The 15,479-nt window shown below is 39.4% G+C and overlaps 2 protein-coding genes across 2 annotated transcripts in view; one reads left to right on the top strand and one right to left on the bottom strand.

Moving 5' to 3' along the window:
- The first annotated feature begins 6,814 nt into the window (after positions 1 to 6,814).
- Positions 6,815 to 10,379, top strand: HES6 (hes family bHLH transcription factor 6). Its single transcript, XM_007437356.4, has 4 exons — positions 6,815 to 7,061; positions 7,215 to 7,301; positions 7,424 to 7,505; positions 8,407 to 10,379. The coding sequence occupies exons 1-4, from the start codon at positions 6,981 to 6,983 to the stop codon at positions 8,850 to 8,852; spliced, it is 696 nt and encodes a 231-aa protein (XP_007437418.1). The 5' UTR covers positions 6,815 to 6,980; the 3' UTR covers positions 8,853 to 10,379.
- Positions 10,380 to 10,884: 505 nt separating this feature from the next.
- Positions 10,885 to 15,479, bottom strand: part of PER2 (period circadian regulator 2) — a 50,397-nt gene continuing 45,802 nt past the window's right edge. Inside the window, exon 22 of the mRNA XM_088131713.1 lies at positions 10,885 to 15,470. Within this exon, the coding sequence (XP_087987839.1) occupies positions 15,467 to 15,470 (4 nt within the window). The 3' untranslated portion in view covers positions 10,885 to 15,466. The remainder of the gene's footprint in view (positions 15,471 to 15,479) is intronic.

Raw genomic sequence — 15,479 nt, 5'->3', positions numbered from 1 at the left:
AAGGAAGTGAAAATGACAATGTGTAAGAACATCCTTTTGCCCTCTTTTATATATGGAAGTGAGAGTTGGGTATTTCAGGAGAAAGACAGAAGTAAGTTGAATGAAGTGGCAATGGGGTACATGGGAAATATGTGCAATAAAATAAGAAAATATATAGCCAAGAACAAATGGGTGCTGAATGAATATGGTAATACGAAAGTGAGCGACCAGTACAAATTGTTTGGTCATATAGAGAACTGGTTGAATTGGTTTGGTCATATACAGAATGAATTTATTTTTATTTTTATTATTATTATTATTATTTATTTATTTTAAATTAAATAGTAACATAAAAAGAAAAAGAACAATACACAAAGAAAATGATGATGCAAATACATACATTCTCAAGGAAAAAACGCATAAAAAGTACTTTAAAAATGAAAAAAAGAAACAAAGTATATCATTATAACAGTTAACAGTTACAAGTCTATATATACTTATCTAATGTAAATATTATTTAAGCATGTATATATTTATGTCTAATACACTTATATAACTATCATTCTTTTTTTAATCTACTGTGTTTTGTATAAATGAGTTCCATATTTCATTATGCTTGTCCATACAAAGTCTACGTCTAAAGACAATCCACTCATACTGTAGGTGGCAAGCATAATCAGGTTTTAAATCCATTGACTAAATGGGGTCATACATTTATCTTTCCAATGCTGCAGTATTAGTCTTTTGGCCATAGTAAAGGCACGGAGAATCCATTTACGTTGTCCAGTGGTCAAATTCCATGTAATAGGTATGTAATTCAAGATAATTTTAGCTTTTGTTGCACAGTCATATTTATATAGTCCACTACTTTCTCCCAAAACTTAGTTAAGTATAGGACATTGTAAAAACATGTGTTTTAAAGCATTATCCTTATTACATCTCCAACGGAATGTTGTCTTGGTCCTTTTTTATACAAAGTGGAGTCCAATAAATTCTAAATATTATTTTTTGTTGTATAAATTGTAGTTTGAGGTCCATTGACACTCTTGCTATGGAAGTTAAGACTCCCCCATTGTCTAGGCAATATAGGAACCTCTAATTATTTATTCTACTGATTTCTTAGCATCTGGATATCAAATTGATTTACTGATAGCAAATATCTATAAAAATTAATAATAGATTTTTTAGTTTTAAGGGATTTAACAAGTTGTTCTAGTATCTCAGATGTCTCAGAAGCTGAAAATGCTGCTGGTCCAGTGTTGTTAACAAATGTTGTAGCTGTAAATATTGCCATTGGGTTGCATCTGATAGATGATATTTATTTCTTAATACAGCATATGTTAAAAATTCATCTTCATCGTCTATCAGTTGATCCAAAGTCAATATCCCTGCCTCCATCCAATTTTTCCATATCACCATCTTTTTCCCAATTTTTAAAATTGGGTTTCAGAATGAATTAAGATTGAAATAAAAAGCAGATGCATGACGCCTAAAAGGGTGAAGAGAAAGGTAAGAAAGATAAATATGTGGTTGGAAACTGCTGAGGAGATCATCAAAAAGAAAAGTTTGAAGAACTAAAGGCAGTGTATGATATAGAAGGCAAATTGAACTGTTTCTATGGATACAAAGATATGGAGAGCTATGGTGAATGGCACTGAAATGAACTATATTAAGTCACTATTTTATTTTATTTTCTGTTATTGCCTATCTTTAATTTCTTTTGCTGACTGCTTCTTACACTTTGTATAACATTGTGTGAGGGGTGTGTGTATGTATGTGTGTGTGTGTGTATATATATACTGTATACACACACACACATACATGCTATTGATGTATACTCCCTCCTTGTATATTGTAAGAGGCACGATATGTTAATATTTTTACAGTTACTAAATATATCAGCTAATTATATATATATATATATATTTTTGTCTGCGCTCAGTCATTGCTGACCCTGCAGTGACTGCTTGGACGAGTCCTTGCAGTTTTCAAGGCAATTGTTTTTCGGAAGTGGTTTGCCAGACCCTCCTTCCTAGAGCAGAGCCCACCTGGCGAGCGCAGGAGGCGGGGTTTCCGTTGCTTCGCGCCCTTTTTGGGCGCGCACGGTTTTTCGCGCTTACTGGCAACTGCTCCCAACTCCTTTTTGCAAGGCGCTGCCAGCATTTTTCTTCCCACCGGAGTGAGAGTACCCATTTATCTACTCACGTGAGTTTTCGACCTGTTGGGTTGACAGGAATTGGGGAGGAAACAGGAGCTCACCCTGTTTAACGCGAAGGCTGGACTCAAACCACTGAAGCGTCGACCATTTCTGGCCGGCAACTTTCAGCGTCATTAAGCCGCTGCGCTTAATGTATATGTATATATATGTATATGTATATGTAGTTTCTTATATATACTAAAATATAATTTATATTTATATATATACTAAAATGTATAACTTATGTTCTAGTATATATTAACTCAGTACTATACATTTTCAGATCATAATTACCATTTCTTGTTGTATAGATAGACCATAAACTAACCTGCCCCATCCTTCTCTAAAAGAGCCCAGGATACCCTAACCTGGGTTCCTGGATGATAATACGTAGAGGCATTAACTATGGAGAAATACTGAGGCTTCATGACCCTTCCTGCCACTGAGTAACCTGAGTTCTTACCTGGGTTTCATTGCATTGCTGTTTGTCATTTGCCAGCATCACTTCAGGCATCTTGTCTGCTGCTTTATCTCCTAAATGTAAGACAGCCCTTCTGGACTGGGGTGTAGAGAGACGTTGCTGGGGTGAAATCCTCTCAAGTGCCACAGCACCTCAATATTCTAGTGGTTGACTAATATTCTGCTCCCCATTGTTTTGGGCAGCGACCTCTGGAAACTGAGTGGGTCCATCAGCTATCTGGGATGGACCAAATGAATGGCTTCATTTCCTTCAGCTTCATGGTAACCAGAGAGGGATTTGACCTTGACAAAGACTGATGTTACTGTCCCCCACCCTCAGATTGTGTCTCATCTGCTGCAAGATAAACACCAGATTTAATAGATGGCCTCCCATGTGATTTGGGCAAGCCCATGGCTGCCATAAATGCAGAGCCACCAACAGAGCAGTGCCTCTGTTAATCAGCCGAACCAATTGCCTACAATGCTCCCCTGCCATGGGCATGCAGATGTCCAACTCCCTTCCCTGAGGTCACCTCCTGGGAAGATAGGCCAGAGGGACCATTGTGATGAATTTACTAGGCATCTACAGAATAACATCACTCATATTCACTTGGAGCTCAATGCTGGCTGGGCTAGTTAAGTTCCAAGGAAACCACTGTTAGGGTATGATCATGTATGGTGATTGTAATTATATGACATTCTGCTACATTCTTGAGCAAAGATGAAAACTGTTTTAAAAACAAAAGTAGTTTTGAAGTACAGATGAAATGCATAACATAAATTGTATACTTGACAACATGTATCCATATTTCATATTTGTGGATGTGGATTTGAATTTGAATTAATAAACAAATTTTGTTTTAATTTATTTTTATCTCAGCCATTTTTCAAGGAAAGCAGTTATACCACACAACCCCAACATTTATATATATATATAGTTGCCAGTGGGATATTATTGTGGAAAGCTGTCCTGACCGGATGAAATTAGATTTTTTGGACTTCTTAAATTCCTGCAATCCTATTTGCATGTATTTTAACTTTCATGCACTGAATCAGGCTGATAGTCCACTAAAATGCTATCTTCCCAGGGAAGAGTGAAGTAGGATTCAAAAGTGGCCTAATGAAAAGAATAGTGAGCCTAGGTGAAGATGTGGGGTGGAGATGGTAATGGTGTAGATTTTATATATTACATACATGTTTAAATAAAGTGTTCTGCAATCAGCATCTTCCCTGAGATGCTGAATTCTTACATCAGATCATTGCATCCACTGGGTAGCTTGATTTGCTTTGTGCTGGAATAAGTGACTTTTATGTTTTGTTTTCTTTTGTTTTTAATTCTGGTAATTGTGGACCCAGCAATCTGGTAGGCACTGAACTGGGCAAAGCTGTAAGAGATAGTTAAATGTGTAGAACAATAATGCATATTGTTTATATATTTTATACATAGAAAATATAAATGAAGAATAAGTAATTCAGTGATGACAAAAGGCATGGTATAAGACTCCTTCTTACTAATTTGAATGCTTGAATGGAAATGTAATTATGGCTAAAGTGGTATCTGTAAACCATTTTGTCATGGAGCTTTGTCAAGCAGAGGTATGTTACCACTATGCTAAGCCGCAATATCTCTGTGATGATATTAGAATTCATGACATAACGGATCCTTTTGTTTAATGGAAATGGTTCTATTGCTGGTTGGCCAACAGGGAACCATCACTCATATGACTGTTATTTATTTTAGATGTCTCCATTGTGGGGTATAGGATACTGTGTTGAAGAGGGAATAGGCTCTCTCAGACTTTCTGAGATTGCCTGAAACCTTTTGATGTATGTGAGATCAGCTACTTCCCACTCAGTGATGGAATTAAAGTCCCATTTTTCCAAAACAGTCACCTCAAGATCCACTATAGAGTGTCCTAGGATGTTGAAATGCTCTGATACTACTTTGTCCTTGTTTTGAGTCCTGATGTCAAATTTGTCTCCATTAATTATGTTGCACAAAGTGTGCCGAAGTTTGTCCTGTGTAGAATCCAGAGGGGCGTTGGTGGCCGATAACATTTATCATGTTGGAGGAAAAGCACATGAAGGCCCCTCTAATCTTGTGTTTGTACTTTTTGGGGCCTGTGATGGTGCTATTGGTGTATATGTGGGGGCAAAGTAGACATTTGGGTTTCTTGCAGGCTCTGGTGCCCATGTTACATAATTGTCCTGTTGTCTCTTATTGCTTGTGAGAATCTACTTCAGGTTGGATTGTTGTTTGTATGCAATTATGGGCATGCCATCCAGTGTCTGAAAAAGTGCAGCATCATCGTCCACTATGGGCTTTGGCATATTAATAATGTATTTGAGTGTTTTGAGCGGTGAGCTGTTGGCAACCAGCAGTGGTGTTTTATAGTTCTGTTTGTGGTTTGTCTTTAAAAACTCTTTCCTGGAAATTGATTTGACTCTATTGATTTGTCAATAGATCTCAATGGGTGGTTAGTTCAGTCTCCTGAATGTCTGGTTTAATTCCATCCTTTGAGCATCTCCGCGAAGTGGGTGAGAACAAATGTGATTGTGGTGTACGGACTGGCTATAGAGGATAGATTTGATGACGTGTTCATCAGGACCCAACATATCTTCCTCTCCCCACCTCATCCCAACTTAAATCAGTCTAGCTTCCCTGTGCATCTGATGAAAGCTTGTACCTTTTAATAAAATGTGTTAATCAGAAAAGGTGGTACCAGACTCCTTCTAATTATAATGACTGAGAATTAGCTCCCATATATAAAGCTGTGTGACTTTCTGTATTAATTGCTGGAAAACACTAGCAGGAGATACAATTTTGGAAACAACAGGCTGCCCTAGATAGGTTTTTGGTTGTTTCTTCTGTTCCCATGCATCATGCAAGCATGTGTAACATTATGAAATTTGCCTAGGTAGAAACGCTGCTGTTGATACCATATAAAATTTTGATGGAATATTGACAGCCTGTACACAGTGAGTTACTGTGTTCTTTTCAGCTATGCTATGATGCAAAAAAGGGATGAAGCGCTCCATGTTGTGTGACACCGTCAAAATGTTCAGACTTGTGTAATTGCTTTCATATATGGGGAATTAAGCAGTGAGCAGTAATATGGACAGTGAGCCTCTACAGCAGTGTTGTCCAAACTTGGCCACTTTAAGATGAGTGGACTTCAACTCCCAGAATTCCCCAGCCCCATGCTGGCTGGGGAATTCTGGGAGTTGAAGTCCACTCATCTTAAAGTGGCCAAGTTTGGACAACACTGCTCTACAGAATTGCTAGTGATGTGCCAGGCATCTCTATCAGTATCTGTTCCAAGAACAAGTGTTCTCTTGTGAACTCTCCACCGCTTCAGCATAAAGCTGCAGCTACTTTATGCTGGTGTGACTAGGTAAGATTGCTTTGACTGTTCTTCGGTATTGTTGCTCCCCAGAGATCCTCACTTCTGTCAGGTTTAGAGTTTTGCAGAAAAGAAAAACCTAAAGGAAAACTGAAATCTTTCTCAGTACAACTGATCGATGTTTTCAAGTTCAGATGTAGATTAGCACAATCTAAAGATTGAATATAAAATACATTCGAATATATTGAATATAAAAGAAAACCGAATGGCAAATATGAGCCAGAAGCTACTACAGACGCTTATAACGTTTCTTTGTTATAGAACTAAAACTCCCCCCAAGTCTCGATGCCTGAGTGTGGGCACTTCTGAGATACCTCTCCCCAGATGTGCAATTTTTATTCTGGCCAGACGTGGAACCGTCACTTTCTAGCCAAACTAATGACGAGGTTTAGTAGCATGACAGAGTAACGGGTGCTCCCTTTCGTTCGCCGCCGCGTTTCTCTGCTTACAACTGACGCGGCTGAAGGACTCCGCAAAGACGCCAGCGGCAGCGAGGGCTGAAAAACAAAGCGAAATAAAACGCTCGGAACAACCGACCCCCACCCCCGGGCACGCACGCACGGCGGGCCCTCGCGTCCATTGGCCCGGCTTTCTCCCCTCCTCGCTTCTCCTCCTCCAAGGACTGGGGAAGCCGCTTCGGCCACCTCCGAACAGACAAAGCACCCGCCTGTTATTGGTGGTTCTGTTCCACATTTGAGCTTCCTCTCTGCGCACGGCGTCCAATAGGCTCATTGACATGCAAATCAGATACTATAAATAGGGCTGGGCGGTGGCTCCGGGAGGGGGCGCCGAGTGGGCTTGAGGAGGTAGTGGCCGGCGCCGGGAGAGGAAAGCTGTGGGGGGCCGCTGCCGCCTCCGCCTCCGCTCCTCTCCTCCCCCTATCGCCGGTGCCCTGCCTGTCTGGTTGCCGTCTGCTTTCGCTGCATTTGCCCTGTACCACCATGGCTCCCTCCTTTCGTTCCAACAAGAACGGCTCGAGCCGGGACGAGGAGGATTTCTCACAAGCCAGAGGAGATAGGAAGGTGAGGCGCCTGGGAGCCAGGCAAGCCGTGCCGACGGGGGTCTGGGTCCGTAAAACTCAAGCTTGCTCGCGTGCATTCACACGCGCATGCAGCGATTGTTAGTTACGCCCTTTCCTTTTTTTTTTTAATCTTTCCCCCTCCCGCTCTTGCCAGGCAAGGAAGCCGCTCGTGGAGAAAAAGCGGCGAGCGCGAATCAACGAAAGCCTACAAGAGCTACGTCTAATCTTGGCGGAAACAGAGGTAACCTGGCCGGCGAAGACTTGGGGGCAGGGGTGGGATCTCCACAGGGAACGGGTGAGGGGGCGGCGGGGAGGCTCGGGCTGACGATCTTGCTCTCCGCTGTGCGTTTTGCTTCCTGCTAGTTCCAGACGAAGATGGAGAACGCCGAGGTGCTGGAGCTGACGGTGAAGCGAGTGCAGGGAGTCCTGCAGAGCAGGTCGCTAGGTGAGTGCCGGCTGCCACCATCATCCCTGCGCCTTGTCCTCCAGAGGGGGATCGGCTAAATTAAAAGGGACGCTCAGGTGGGTTCACGAGTGTACTCCTGCCAGAGATGCATCCTGCTTAGCGTTTTTCCTACAAGAACACCTACCTGCCAGAATACTGGTTGCTGCTTCCATGTAGTTCACAATTGGACTAATTGTACTTAATAGTAAAGTGGTTCAGATTTCCTCTGTCGGAAAGACAGTAATATCTTTCGAAGTGCCTTGTGATGTTAGTCCTTTGGTTCCTTCCTTCAACTGGGCAGTATGCGTTATTCCTTTCTTATATCTGGATCAGGCCCTAGTTTACATTGGTATTTTGAACATATCTTAAATATTCTTTTTGAACAAAACAAAGATATTCCTCCTCCCTGTTCTGTTTTATCCCACTCCTTACTCTTAACTCTTTTTGTGTTTCCTTTCCTGGTGCCTGATGGTATCTTTCATGCTATATCCTCAGTTGATAAGTTATTTTTCCCAGTCTTAGCTAGCTATGTACATTTGTCTGATGCAGCAAAATCCACAGAGGATTGTGGCTTCATAAAGGTAATTTTTTAAAAAAATGTCATAAGAATATTTGTTCCTAAGAGTTTTATGCATGTAATCTGAAAGGCTTTTAACTCATGTCTTCCCAAAGTGGAACTTGTTCAATATAGACATTTCCTCTTGGAGATAGTCTGGCTTTTCCAATAGGTTTGGAAGTATATTGTTCTGATTATCCTTCCATTCAAGGTGCTAAAGTTAGTTTAGAGCTTTTTTTACAGGTATGATGGCAGGCGCAATACAGTTTAAACATCTAGTTGATGTGTTGATGGAAGAAAAAGGAGATGTTTTGTGACTTGGCTGTGTTTGTTTCCTTGTATCAGACAGTGACAAACTGCAGCGAGAAGCCAGTGAACGCTTTGCAGCTGGGTACATTCAGTGCATGCATGAAGTTCACACATTTGTCTCCAGTTGCCCTGGGATTGATTCTACCATTGCAGCAGAGCTCTTGAATCACCTTCTGGAGTCGATGCCTCTGAATGAAGGCAGTTTCCAGGACCTGATTGTGGATGTCTTATCCGATCCCTCCATCAGCCAGTGGCCAAGTGGTGATGGGCTTTCTCAAATGCCTGGAGGATCATGTGGAGCTTTAAGCCTGTCTAGTCTTACTTCACCTCTTCCTTCACCTTCCTCCAGTGAAGAGATTTGTTCAGATCTGGAAGACACAGAGGCTGAGCAAAGCCACCTCTCTTTGGATGGACTGGACAGGTCTAGGATGCAAAATGTGCCTTCCTCCAGCCTTTCCAAATCCATGTGGAGACCATGGTAATAAACTTCACAAGAACCAACGAAGATCTACCTAATAGGGAGAATACTTGAGCACTGTGTTCTTCTAGCCATTGGAATATAGACGGTGAGGATTTCAGATAGTGTATTTGTGTCATAAAACTACTGTATTCAGGACTGTATAGTTGGCACTCTTTCACTGTCAATTCCTGACAGGTTAAATTGCTAAGTGAGCTAACATTTCACCTGTGAGTATGAGAACTGAATTTTGTATGTCTTTTTTTCTTAATTATTACTAGGGGTGCAGAGTTAAAAGATTTGGAAGTGTATGCAAAAGAGCTCTTTTGTTGATGCACAGCACTGTTTTGCAACTTACCTTTTTCTTGGGGGGGATGTAGTAAGTGCCTCCAATACTATGTCTTTTTGGTTAAGAAAAAGCCCTTGTGGATTTGAGAACTTGGTGGTTTAATCCAATTAAAGGTATGGAGTAAAGCATTAATGCAGAACTTCATGTATTTTACTGATAGATTTTTTTAAAAAAACAGGACAATCCCTGAAAGGGATTGGTGCAGCTAGTTTCTTGATGAGTTTAGTATTCTAGGATTTCTCCTTCAGTGAAGGAAGAGGAAGCTGGAAGCTAGGATTGATTTAGGTAAGCTTTTAAAACATTGGTGGCAGGTTGCCTTCTAGAAATGTGTTTTGTGCACAATTAGCACCTAAGAATTTTACTGTGGTATGTATATTAGCTTGTCAAAATTTTATTTTAATCTTTTTTTAAAATAAAAGTTCACTGATTGCATGTATTTTAAGGCACAATATTTCTGCTTCACAAATTCAGTTCCATGTTAGTGATTAACAAATATGTATCCTTGAGTGCAAACATTGGTAATTAAGCACTTAATTCTTGTACTGAACTTGTCTGTTCAAGTCCAGAGAAGCTGGAATGTTTCATTTGTTCTTGGGATAGTCTTGATTTCAGCACACTAAATTCCTCAGATTTGTTCTGCAGCTTCCAGATACTATCATTCTTTAAAAATATATGCCGGCAGATTTTCAAGCTATCTAAGCATGCTCATTTAGAAGCAAGGTTTACTGTGTTGAGTATTGCTTGCTCAAATGTGCATAAAGAGCAACTTTAAAACTAATAACTCAGTTTGATAACAGTTTGGACAAATGAAACCTGGTTGAATGGAAATCAGTTAATGACACATAATTGTTTAGAAAGCTTAAAACCTTTTTTTTTTTTTTTTATCTTCTACTGCATCCTTTCCTCATGAAATTTGTCTTTGAAAAAAAGATATGTGAGTACTTCTACTGTTGTTTTTCCAGAAAGCCTTTATTCTAACATAGATATCTATGGCAGTCTTCTCAACTTGGTATTCTCTATTTCCTTTATCCTCAGCCAGTACGTCCAGCAATGAGGCTTGAGATCCAATGTTTTGGGGGGCACCAGATTGCAGAAGCTGTTAACCTATGAAAGTCCCCCAATTTAGGAAAAGGGAGGGATAAACATGTAAGCTGTGGACTGTCTGTGTAATATTTCTTTGTTAACCATGTGGAATAATAAAAAGCAGAAACAAAATTGATTGGAATGTGTGCTTTGTAAACTACCTTTTAGGCCATCTGATGTGAATGGTCTTAATTGAAAGCCCCAGAGTTGTTTCTCTCCAAGTGCTAATTTCTCACCTACTGTTGACCTATGATTCTCTCTCTCCCCCTTTATCCCCCAAGACAGAATAAGCTTCCCCAGAAAGCCCTTTCTGCTTCTAAGGTAGACAGAGGAAAGCTTTGTTGTGTAAACCAAGCAATAGTACTGAGTGGAAATAACACCATATATCTATTGATTATGAGAGTATATGGAGTAAGGGAACTAGCCTGTATTCACAATGGTATGACTAAGTTCCATTGAAGTCAAACATACTTTGCCTCCACTGTTAGGGTTGTTTGCATTTAAAAGCACTGAAATAAAGAACAAAAGGTTTTAGACATTTAATTTCTTCCTCTGTACTGTAGACCAGAAGAATGTACTGTAGTAAGGAGCTGTAGAGTCCCATTTTCCATCCAAAAAATGACATTGTTTTAGCCATGATGAACCACTAAAAGATCAACACAACAAACTGCAATTTATTTAGATTGTTTTTGACAGTGCATGTTCTACTACAGTTTTGAGAGGGAAGGGATGTTGTCCAACCTGAGATTTTAGAAATAATCCTGACAATATTTTGATATGCATGCAGACAGACCAATTAGAATTCTTCTCAGAATCTAAATATTAATAAGGAATTAACTTTGTAATAAAAGGTGTTTCCATCTGGAATGAAGAAAGTAACAGTGGTACATAATCACATGTTTTTACATGATCAAACTATTCTGAAAGAGGATAATTTGGGGAGTTTCTGGAATAGTTCAGGTGCATTTAACTTGGGTCTTTCTTCAGCTACACTTTGCAGATTGTGAACTGCATTCATTTATGAAAGCATTGGGATGACCTGATACATAAATTTAGAACTGCTCTTTTCAAATAAACTAAGTTACTTGAATGTGTCTGGTGATTGTGGCTTCTTAAAATTATTCCACCCATGAAGACTAAACTTGCAGCTTCCTCCTAGATCCTGTGTCCATTAAGTTAGAAATCTGGTGTGTGTCTGTGAAAAAGGAACTTTGTGTCTTAAAGATTTTAGGTCTGAAAACATTCACGACTGAAATGTTATTACTGTATACTTTGTGATCTTCTTAGTACTTTTGAATGGGCAGGTGAGGGACATGTCAGGATGACACTTCTTACCTAAATAAAGATATAGATAAGGTAAGTGAATATCATCAGGCTTTTGAAATGGGGTGGTTCAGAAAAATTGGCATTGGCATAGTGTACAGTGGAGTATGTACACTAAATAAGTAGTTAGGCTTGTAAATATTTGTGAAATAAGCAATACATAGTACAATGTGTTGAAATAACTTTGGTACAAACATGAACAGACTCAATTCAGTCTTCGTACAAGAGGATTTCAATTCTTCCCACCCTGCTGCATGTTTTCCTTTTGGACTGGTCTTTCCTCCATCTCTCTTGGAAAGGAAGCGTAGCTACACAGGAGGCTGCAGCCAGAGGTGGGAAAACATACATGGCAATTTGGCCACAACAGAACTGAATATTTTGGGGGGGCTATTTTACTCTTGGATATTAAATTATTTAAAATTTAGCCATCCTCACGGAAGTATATTTGTTTTTACGGAGGTACAGTGAAAAAAAGGCAGGGCCAAATAAAAAAAATCCAGTTCACATGTATACTTTATCTGCTTCACTGGAGTTCCAGAACCTCTAATAATAGATAAACTGACCATTTCTTCTAATTTAGAAAGCTGAGGGAGGTGCAGCAGATTATGGTAAAATCCTGTCCCTGACATATTGTGTATTATGGGTATATAGGAGAGGTGTCAGACCTCTATTATCAAATTATTTTCCATGCAGGGGAAAAAGAGGTTCAATTTTTCTCTAACGTATTTCATGTGTAAAAGCATTTTTTTCTATGAGGAAGGCATCAAAATAAGCCAATAGTAAACTCCAGGAACTTACCTCCTCAGCTCCTGTCATGGGCGGAGTGGCTCCAAGGGGCATCAATAGTAATACTTGTGAATCAGGTATGTTGTGTCTGTAACATGCTATGCTGTTGTATATGCAAGGTAGAATCAGTCAGTGGAAAAACTTTCTAACTGGAAATAAGAGATGTCCAGGAGGGTGGGGCTCAAGAGGGACAGTCTGAAATACAGGATGGTAACCAAGATACATATTTGGAGGCTCTCAAGGCTCTTAGAAGTGAAGAAGCAATAGCAATTTTAAAGCAAATAGGTTGTTAAAGCCTATTAAAAGGGTAGGAACAGGATTTACAGCCTCACTTTACAGTAAGTCAACCAGCTTATCCAGCCACTGTGCTGGTGATTCTCCTCCCCATTATACAGAAAGGGGGTTGCAGCAAGTGTTGCAGTTCCCCCACTCTGCTCAGGGTAATAAATTTTACTGGTCACACACACACGGAATTAGTTGTGCTTTAAATTGAAGGGAGGTTTGATTTCAGAATTTAGGAGAATGTCAGTGGATTTTTTAAAAGGATTTATTGTTATGAGTTATACAGTAAAGACATAAAGTGGAATTCTACTATTTACTAGTTAGGGAACTAGAAATAAAGTAGGAGGTAAGTATGCTAAGTTATTCTGTTTTTCAGAAAAATAGGCTGTGGACCATTTTATCCTTTTTTTTCTACTAGCTAATTTATAATTAAAATGATAAGCATTTCAGAAATGTTAGAGATATTTTAATCCACAAATTAGGTTTACAGAAAGTTTATACCCCCTGATTAGGTGCTACCAGGTTTTCAAAAACTTGCACTTCTGTACTTTACTACAAAGGTGTCAGATTTGACACTTCCCTGATAAAGGCAGGAAGAGGAACCCTCCAAGGTGGGAGGAATGTGATTTCCAGCAGTTATACAGAGGGTACCCTCCTTTTTCTCTTCTCCCCACCAACTTCCTCCTTCCTTCTCTGATGACTACCTTTATTCATTGTAATTACTTTATTCTTTGTTAAGGAATAGACATTCTGCAGCTGAACTATTACTGGGCTGTTATTTATTGATTATATTGGTGCAGTGCCAGATCTGCCAAGGATTCTCAGTGCTTTATAATTCATTCATTTTTAAATATATTTGATTGTAAACCAAGAAACATTCCTTACCCCATCATGCTGTAACAAGTGAGATATAGATTGTTTGATCCCTAGAGTAATTGGCTCTGACACCAATGAAGTTTCTTGTAAACAATTCTGACACTGTTAAAAAGGCTTCCAAGGAAGACTTACTGATACTTAAGGATACAATGCCAATGGGGGAAAGTGTATTTATTTATTTGATTTATACCCCATCTTTTGAAATAGGAGTTCAAGGCAGCATACTGTATATAGTGCTTCCTCCTCCTGTGTTTCCCACAACAGCAATCCTGTGAGGTATGCTGGGCTGAGAAGCAGTAACTGGCCAAGCCTACCAAGTAACCTTATTTGGCTGAGGGTGGACTAGAATTTGGGTCTCCCCACTCCTATTCCAACACCTTAACCACTACATCACATTGGTTCTCAGTGTGTACAGATGATCTTGTCAAAGTAAGTCTGCTTAATTTTTAACTGGCCAGCAGGGACAAAAGTGTGGAAGGGGGATTATCCATTAAGGATTGGAAGTGGCCAACTAACCCTCTCTCTTCATTGGTTGGTTGAGGTCTATTTGAGCAATCCACATTATAGTAGGTTTGATCATTGCTTGCAAGTGTTTGCTCAATTGTACATGACATGAGAAAGAACCTATTTCAAGATTAACAGATAGATTTTTTGTACTCACCCAGTTTAAATACATGAGGGAGGGTAGTATCCAAAGTAAGCCAGAAGGCCAAGCATCTAAAGGAGGGTAATTGTCTATATGTAACAGCCCTACTAGGGAGACCAGATCAGGAAACTAGCTCCACAAGAAGACTAATGCTACTTTTATTGAGATTGGTGATAATAACAGAATCTTGCAAGCCTGATTGTGCTATGCCTCCACCTCCTTTTTATACTTCAGTGAATTTAGGAAGCATCTGCCTGAGCAGCTTCCAAATGTTAACTTCTTGTTCTGGACTTAAAAAATGCTTTAGCCCCTTTTGCCTAGGTAATGGTTCCTGTATACCTCTGTTAAGGTCATCTTCCCTACTCTCTACAGTAAGTAAGAAGAATGCACATAAATACAGTCCTGTCCAGCGGAGTACCTTAGATATACAGAGGCAAGAAGCACAAACTAGTTTGCCAAGAGGGATGTATTCTATTGGTCAGCCTGTTCCAGTGCTGCTAGATATGTAAGTCAAACTGAAATTTCAAAATGTAGGGGAGCTATGTCCTTAGCATGCTTTAATATGGTACTAGGAGTTATCTTGGAAAGAAGTTATAAGAAAATCTCATATGAAGATTGGCTTTGTTGGTGTGGGATAGGCCCTGTGGAAACCACAGCTCATTTTTTCTTACGTTGTAATTTTTTATAAGGATGTCTGTGTATGATATATATCCCTGTTAATAGTTAAATTTCTAGGGCATTCAGATTAATTCTAACTTCAATATCTGTCAGATAAAGTTAATATAATTTCATTAAATGTCTCTAAATATTGTTTGTAGAATCCATATTCTATACAACATATCTAAACATGACTGCTCAGTATTAATATTTTTATTGTGGCTCATCGTTTTACCAATTTTACCAGTTTTGTAAATTGGTCTTCGTATACTTTCGATCTTTGACTGCAGTAATGAAAAAAAGAAGGCAAGTGTTTCAAACTCTCATGAAATAAATTATTGCACTTGATAAATACAAGTTTCATTGCTTTTATTTGCTAAGATAAAAGGTAGAGCTTGGCTTCTCTGAATTATACTTACTGTAACAAAAACATTACCTTCGAGAGTGGCCAGGTCCAGTTTTCTGAATGGAAAAAAGTCATGAAATCTGTTAATATGCTAACGCAGACTTGTCATTTGAGAAATTGCTAAAAGAAGTTGATGAAACTATCTCTTCAGTACAAAGGCCCTGCTTGGATTATCAGTCTGGCATCTCTGATGCTCTTTGGTTTTTCATCAGTTGCGGGGAGAGTTGCTTGTTACCTGTGAAAA

The sequence above is a fragment of the Python bivittatus genome, unplaced genomic scaffold (genome assembly GCF_059951505.1).
Source record: "Python bivittatus isolate LINGU-HERP-01145 unplaced genomic scaffold, Pbiv_v1 ctg000980_np1212, whole genome shotgun sequence".
Classification (NCBI taxonomy): Eukaryota; Metazoa; Chordata; class Lepidosauria; order Squamata; family Pythonidae; genus Python; species Python bivittatus.
This window is presented reverse-complemented; position numbering and strand designations above follow the sequence as displayed.